Raw genomic sequence first — 8,517 nt, forward strand, 5'->3', positions numbered from 1 at the left:
GGAAAATAATGTGTTTTTTTAACCTTAAACCGCATAAACACATTTCATTACACCAAATACACAAAATAATGTTCTTTTTAGCAGCATCATATGACCCCTTTAAATAGCATTGTGTGTATGTTTTTATACACTTTATTACTATGTGGAAAACTACTGTCAAACTAGAGGAAATTTCTTTTTAACAAAGGTTACTCTTTCATAGCTCAGCAGATACTGGTGTTTCTGCTAAAAATCTTTATAAACAAAGTTGTAAATAATTGCGTTTTTTAATGATTTTGAAAGAAGTCTGTTATGCTCACCAAGGCTACATTTATTGGTTACAAAATACAGTAAAAACAGTAATATTGTGAAATATTATTCCATTTAAAACAACTGTTTTATTTGATAATTTGAAATGTAAAATATTCCTGTGATGATGACAAAGCTGAATTTTCAGCATCATTACTCGTCTTCAGTGTCACATCCTGAACATCCGTCAGAAATCATTCTGATATGCAGATTTTAGTTTTTTTTTTTTAGAACGCTTTATATACAATACAGATTGTGTCAAAGCAGCTTTACAGTGTCAAACAGGAAAACAGTTTGTCAGTAATGCAAGAGGACAATAACAAAGAGTCATTTTTCCAGTTAAAGTCATTGATGATTCAGGGATGTCATCATCCAGTTCAGCTCGCTTCTAATAGTGTCTGCGCAATCAGTCAAGCGTCCCCAACTAAGCAAGTCAAAGGCAACAATGACAAGGAGCCAAAACTCCATCGGTGACAGAAATGGAGAAAAAAAAAAAAACCTTGGGAGAAATCAGGCTCAGCTCAGCTGTAATCAATTATTCCTGATGTTCAGTTATTCTTAAAAACAGTTTTTGCTTCTTAATATTTTTGTGAAAATCGGACTGTCTAAAGGATAGAAAGTTCAAAAGAACAGCACGTATTTGAAATATAAATATTTTGTAACATTATAAATGTATTTAATGTCACTTTTGACCAATTTAATGCTTCCTTGCTGAATAAAAATATTAATATCTTAATCAATCAATCAATCAATCTTACTCCAAAATTTTTAATGGTTGTGTATCCTGGTTTCCACAAAAATATGTCAGCAAAAACTGTTTTCAACATCGATAATAATACAATTGTTTTATACTGTGTGTGTATGTTTACATTGTATACTGCATATGCTGACATAGCTATAAAATAATGTAAAAAAAAATCAAATATAACAGCTCAAATAATTTGGTCCTGGAAGAATTTTATGAGAAATATTTGTGTTTATACTGACATATCTAACATATGACAACACACTTTGGTATACTGGAGTCAAATTTGAGATTTACGTGGACTTTTTCTCTGAGAAGCAGTAGACTGTTTAATCTCAATGAGACAATTCACTTGTGCTCCATTCTGATCTACCAAAGTCAATACCAACACAAGTCAAATTAATACGTTCCAAGGATTACAGACATAAAATTGTACTTACATGTGCGGCCTTAAGCTGATATAGTTTTTAGGTACATAGCCCTTCCTGTTCACCAACTCTGCTGTGTACCAGTTAGGATCATCTTCCATATTAGTGATCTAGTGGAAGAAAAGACCATAAACAAATCATATCATTCAGCAAGCAATGCATAAACCAACACAAAACTGCTCTTACCTTGAGTACATCTCCCTTCTGAAAGCTAAGCTCGTCACTTTCCGTGGCACAAAAGTTGTAAAGAGCTACTGCTTCCATCCTGAGCTGGAGGTGAAGCCAGATCCAAGAAGATCAATGTGGGTAGACGTCCCACCACAGCAACAGAATACAGAAGAGAGGAAAGGACGAGCCCAGAGAGCATCCACGCTGAAACAGCCCGTCCAGAGACACGCTCACTGTCAAACACCGTACCGAGATAAATGAACCGAGAGAACGAGCATGAGAATGTGTGGGTCTAAAAGAGAGAGAGAGAGAGAAGTATGTGGGAGGGAGGCAGGGGTGGCAGTTCCTGTCTCAGTGTGCTCTTGTAGAAGGAAATACAGCTATGTGAGAAACAGGAAAGTTGAAAAAATGATGGGAGGACGACAAAAAGAACGGCCTCTTGAAAACTTCCCCTCATCAGAGAGCCAGACCTGCGTATTACAAGTCAAGAATAACACGCATGTGTTTGCCTGACTGCTGTTTTATGAGCAGATCTGTCACTGAGCAAGTGTTAGTTTAGACTTTTCCTCAGATATTACTAGCACTTCTTTGTCTGGAAATAGCTGGAGATGAATCAAATCAGCTGAGGAGTTCATCTGAAAGAATTCATGATTCAAAGAACATATGTGTTTTGAGATGAGCAAACATCCCCAGAGCTGCGTGACTCACTGAACACCTCACAATGAATGTTTCTCTATTGGTGCTGCTGTTTAGCCCTGAAATGCACATCAACATCCCATTTGTGGCTAGATATTTCACAAGAAATGGTCTTTTCTTTTGATATTTCTCAGTGAAAATAATTTATTTTTGCACATTTATGTTTTTAAAATGAAACCTCTAGCTTTCATATGTTTTCATTTTCCATCTGTTAACTATATCTTTAAAATCATACACTCTAAAAAATGCTGGGTTGTTTCAACCCAACTTTGGGTCAAATATGGCCTAACCCAACTTTTGGACATAGCCCTTCCTGTTCACCAACTCTGCTGTGTACCAGTTAGGATCATCTTCCATATTAGTGATCTAGTGGAAGAAAAGACCATAAACAAATCATATCATTCAGCAAGCAATGCATAAACCAACACAAAACTGCTCTTACCTTGAGTACATCTCCCTTCTGAAAGCTAAGCTCGTCACTTTCCGTGGCACAAAAGTTGTAAAGAGCTACTGCTTCCATCCTGAGCTGGAGGTGAAGCCAGATCCAAGAAGATCAATGTGGGTAGACGTCCCACCACAGCAACAGAATACAGAAGAGAGGAAAGGACGAGCCCAGAGAGCATCCACGCTGAAACAGCCCGTCCAGAGACACGCTCACTGTCAAACACCGTACCGAGATAAATGAACCGAGAGAACGAGCATGAGAATGTGTGGGTCTAAAAGAGAGAGAGAGAGAGAAGTATGTGGGAGGGAGGCAGGGGTGGCAGTTCCTGTCTCAGTGTGCTCTTGTAGAAGGAAATACAGCTATGTGAGAAACAGGAAAGTTGAAAAAATGATGGGAGGACGACAAAAAGAACGGCCTCTTGAAAACTTCCCCTCATCAGAGAGCCAGACCTGCGTATTACAAGTCAAGAATAACACGCATGTGTTTGCCTGACTGCTGTTTTATGAGCAGATCTGTCACTGAGCAAGTGTTAGTTTAGACTTTTCCTCAGATATTACTAGCACTTCTTTGTCTGGAAATAGCTGGAGATGAATCAAATCAGCTGAGGAGTTCATCTGAAAGAATTCATGATTCAAAGAACATATGTGTTTTGAGATGAGCAAACATCCCCAGAGCTGCGTGACTCACTGAACACCTCACAATGAATGTTTCTCTATTGGTGCTGCTGTTTAGCCCTGAAATGCACATCAACATCCCATTTGTGGCTAGATATTTCACAAGAAATGGTCTTTTCTTTTGATATTTCTCAGTGAAAATAATTTATTTTTGCACATTTATGTTTTTAAAATGAAACCTCTAGCTTTCATATGTTTTCATTTTCCATCTGTTAACTATATCTTTAAAATCATACACTCTAAAAAATGCTGGGTTGTTTCAACCCAACTTTGGGTCAAATATGGACTAACCCAACTTTTGGGTTAAAAATTTAATGTAAAAATTTAACCCAACGGTTGGGTTAGTCCATATTTGACCCAAAGTTGGGTTGAAACAACCCAGCATTTTTTAGAGTGTATCAATGAACATATTTACATTTAGTAAGAAAGTAGCTAGCAAGCTGTCAATCAGCAGATGCTTTCGCGAAGTGATTTACTATTAATTGAGCAACCGGACACACATTCTCTCACATCTAAATTATCATTAAAATTGATTTTCATTGACTAAACAATTCATTTTATATATGCATCTGATTGTATTTCACATGTTCTAGGGTTGAGTAGTTGCAGAATGGGAATACCCATTCTTGCTCTCATTTTAGAGCTTTGAAATACACTATTTTACTGTAAGATGTCACACTCGAGACATCATGATCAAATTCAAAGAGTCTGTCTTGGCATTGCCTATGCAAGAGGACCGTAATGGGACTGATTACGCACACAGACAGTCATTATTGCTGTTTATGTTATGAACACTCCCCAAGGCAGAGAGGAGCTGTTTACAAATTCCTTTTCAGAACATTTGAAGTTTAGCCATAAAGAAAGAAAGTTGCTTCATGAATGATCATTTAAATGTGACGAACCTACTGTATGTGTACAGACATAAACGTCTAGTTAGGATGTCAGCAGCACTCAACACAATATTTTCCATGACTTAAACTGTTACTTCAACTTGGAAACATTTTTCACCACAAAAGACAATCTGTGAATGTGACTTGCACCCAGGTGTAGGATTGCACATGAGGAACTGCTGGTGGTGTGAAGCTGCAGACAGAAAGTCAAGCTTATGTAAAAAGAAACATTTCATTGCAGGAAGCCCATTGTAGCATTAATTTCACCACTTAGAGGAAACTATATGTGTTGGTGTGTGTGTGTTTTTATGGATCTTATTTAATTACATTATATAAATATACACACACACACACACACACACACACACACACTGTATGTATGTGTGTGTGTGTATATATATATATATATATACTAAGTATATATGTATACACTGTATTTATACTGTATATATATATATATATATATATATATATATATATATATATATATATACAGAGAGAGAAAAAGAGAAAAACTTTTGTCAATTTTATTATTTTTTTTTAAATATGTCTATAGTTTTTATTTTTTATTTTATTTTATTCTATTTATTTTATTTAATTTTATTTGTTTTAGTACATCAAGTTAAACTAAATGACAATGAGAAATGTTGCCTGAGCAATTTGCTTAAGTTTTTTTTTATATATATAATCAGTTAAAGTTGAATTGATGGTTAAAAATATATTAATATTTATTAATATTATTTAATAAATTATGTATTTAAGAAAATAAATAGTAAACATCTAAGTAAGCAACATCATCAATACTGAATGACAATCTGTGCCCTTTATTTATTTATTTATTTATTTATTTTGAAGTAAATTATGAACAAAAAAATGACAGAAATTATATATTTAAGAAAATAAATAATAAACATCATCGATACTGAATGACAATCTGTGCCCTTTATTTATTTATTTATTTATTTATTTTGAAGTAAATTATGAACAAAAAAATGACAGAAATTATATATTTAAGAAAATAAATAATAAACATCATCGATACTGAATGACAATCTGTGCCCTTTATTTATTTATTTAAAAAAAATTTAAGTAAATAATGAACAAAAAATTATATAAATTATATATGTATTTAAGAAAATAAATAGTAAACATCTAATTAAGCAACATCATCAATACTGAATGACAGACTGTGACCTTTGCTCATTCATTCATTCATTCATTCATTCAGTATGAATGAATCAATATAAAATTGTTTTTTATTTAAAACCCTGATGCTGACGTATAATATGGCAATCAGGTCTTTAAAAGACATTTTTAATCATTCAAGGAGTGACCTTTGACCTTATATTAATAGATATATATCCAGTGTTGATGTTAAATCTAAAACTATTAAAAATTGTTTTCATTAATGGAAATAATGGAGGAAGTAAATATGATATAAATATTAGATGAAAAACTGTTTTATTTACTGGATGTAATTACTGTATTATTTATTTAATAACAAAATAAAAACATTAAATGTTTATAGTGAAGTAAATAATAAAACAACTATTAAAAAGTAATTGAAAAAAGCGGATAAAATAAAATAAAACAAATATTGCTTATAATAAAACTTAATTATAAATGTTGCCATGGCAACTAACTGAAATAAAATAAGTTGAAGTCGAAGTACTAAAATTGCTCAAAATAAAAATAAAGGCTAAATAGAAAAATAAATAAATAAAAATGACAAAATATGAAAATATGAAAAGTATAAGCTAATTCAAAATTGTAATAAATACTACAAAAGTATTTAAATAATGCTAAAACAACACTATATATATATATATATATATATATATATATATATATCTGGAGAAACACACGCAACGATATAAACATTATGGGGGGCAGAAAAAGGGCTTCCTGAGCATGAAACAAGGAAACCACAAACAGAGGGGTGTCTCGGTGACAGAGGTTGAAATATATAGATGCACTGCAACCATTTCATACTTGCTAGTATTGCTAATAACCACACCATTTACATTCTAATTTACAAAGACGTTATGCACGCCATTCTTTGCCAAAAAAAAAAAAGAATAAAGACTGGGGTGAAACTTTCTCCTAAACAAATAGTTTAGGATAAAATAAAAAGGATAAACCAACATAAAAAAATTCTGTCATAATTTACTCTGCCTCATTGTTGTTTCAAACCTGCATTACATGCTTTTTTTCTGTGGAAAATAAAATAGGATATATACAATACAACCAAAACTGTTCATAATCATACAGGTTTAGAACAACATGAGAGGGGAGTAAATGATGACAGAATTTTCATTTTTGTGTGAATCATCATTTAAGGATGACTCAATTATTTGTAGTCATTGCATCTCTTACAGAATAAGCCATGCCTTACATCTAGCATATATTATGATCCACATTTAAAGGCTATTATAATACAAATATTCATGTTGGACTGTAAATCTGAGTTTCATTGCTCATTATTATTCAAATCTTGTGGATAGTACCATTAGATAATGAAAATTACACTGACTTGACAAAAGAAACAAGAGGAATGCCATATTATGTCTAGAAGTCATGTGAAGGAAACTATGCAGATTGGGAAACATTTCTACATTGCTAAATGAAAACTACTGTTTTGCGTCACTGTGGGATGTCACATGCAGACTGTATGCAGAAATAAATGCATGCATCATGAAAGGGACCACACGGCTCTTTTAAGGTCAAAGACAGGGTTTGAACACTTTTAGAGGAGAACAACATTATTGTTTACCACATATTGTAATTAATGAGATGACAATACTGAGATGTAATAAGATGGAGTAAAAGTTAGAATGATTGTACACAGATTTAGAAGTTGTTTCACTTCACTTCCCCCAAAGAGGATTTATCATCATTACACACGTCTATTTCAGTACCATGAGAAGGAAAATCTTCACCATGCTGCCCCTTACTGGTGAACTCGTGTCAATACTACTAAATCTAGTCTAGCCGACCATGTCAATGTATGCGTCACATTTCACTAAAAATTCTTCTTTAAAGAGTTGAACTGTGTCCACTGGTTTTTATTTCCAACAGTCGAATAGAAGATTCACATTTTAACACATATATTATGTTTGTAAGTAGTAAAATGGCATCATAGTTACTAAAAAGCATCAAATTATGTTCATTCTAATGTTTTTACTGTTACATCTGGGTTCAAGTAAGTTCATAAACCTTAAGTGTCTTTTGTCTGTATTTGGTAATCGTCTGGTTTGACGGACAAAACAAAGTCTATGTGTATAAGTCTGTCTATTCAAAGAACCATCTAAATTTGATTAATTTAAACCGTTTGATATTAATTATATTTCATTATTATTATTTATTTACTCACTCACTCGCTTACTTACTGTTATTTCTTTCACCAAAAGAACAGTTTAAAATATATCACCTACATTTATATTAATGACAACTTCCACATCATCTGTCTGTTTTGTGTTTTTTTTAATCTCAAAAACATAGTAACCATATCAATTTTTTTCCTAAAATACCACTTAGTACAGTTTACAACAGTTAAACTGTGGTAGCATGGTAGTTGCCATTACTGTAATGTAATGTAATGTAATGTAATGTAATAAAATAAAATAAAAGTCTGATAATCCTAAAATTCTGGTATCCTACGACTGTTTAAATTCTATTATTGCTTATTTTTGCTTTTTTTTTTATTGCTTTACCTTATTAACCATAACCGTGGTGTTTTGGTGGAAATTAGGCTATTTTACATTTTTGCATAACAAAGGGGAATGTTATTGTGTAATATTTTACTGTTATGAATCGTCCACATCGTCTTCTGAGACAGAGCTATTTTAAACACGATGAGAACGTGAAGTTTATTTCCTAGAAACATTCCACCTCGGGGCCACAGTCAGATGTCTCCAATATAAGCCCACTTGGGGGCCACATTCCGCCGAGTTATCGGTTTCGGTAATTCAGAGCACACTTATCTCACGATGACGGAAAGTGTACACTCATTTCAGTAGAACACCGCTTAATAGGTGTCTTGGTTGACGTCCACGGCCGTAAAGAGGCTCGCAGCGGTGATATTTCGGAAATAAAGAGTTTTAAGAATGAAGCCCAGTGAGTTTGGTCACACCCTTTGGCTTGTCTCGCCCCTCAGAGGAGGATGAATGTGCAGTCAGAGCGC

At 33.2% G+C, this 8,517-nt stretch overlaps 1 protein-coding gene across 1 annotated transcript in view; it reads right to left on the reverse strand.

Annotated features, from left to right (window-relative positions):
* LOC107654542 (GRB2-related adapter protein-like) overlaps nucleotides 1-2,090 on the reverse strand; it is a 10,100-nt gene extending 8,010 nt beyond the window's left edge. The window contains exons 1-2 of the mRNA XM_016441663.1: nucleotides 1,648-2,090; nucleotides 1,474-1,571 (exon numbers count right to left, since the gene is read on the reverse strand). Of these exons, the coding sequence (XP_016297149.1) occupies nucleotides 1,474-1,571; nucleotides 1,648-1,725 (176 nt within the window). The 5' untranslated portion in view covers nucleotides 1,726-2,090. The remainder of the gene's footprint in view (nucleotides 1-1,473; nucleotides 1,572-1,647) is intronic.
* Between the last annotated feature and the right edge of the window lie 6,427 nt (nucleotides 2,091-8,517).

This window comes from Sinocyclocheilus anshuiensis, unplaced genomic scaffold (assembly GCF_001515605.1).
Source record: "Sinocyclocheilus anshuiensis isolate Anshui unplaced genomic scaffold, SAMN03320099.WGS_v1.1 scaffold419, whole genome shotgun sequence".
Lineage (NCBI taxonomy): Eukaryota > Metazoa > Chordata > Actinopteri > Cypriniformes > Cyprinidae > Sinocyclocheilus > Sinocyclocheilus anshuiensis.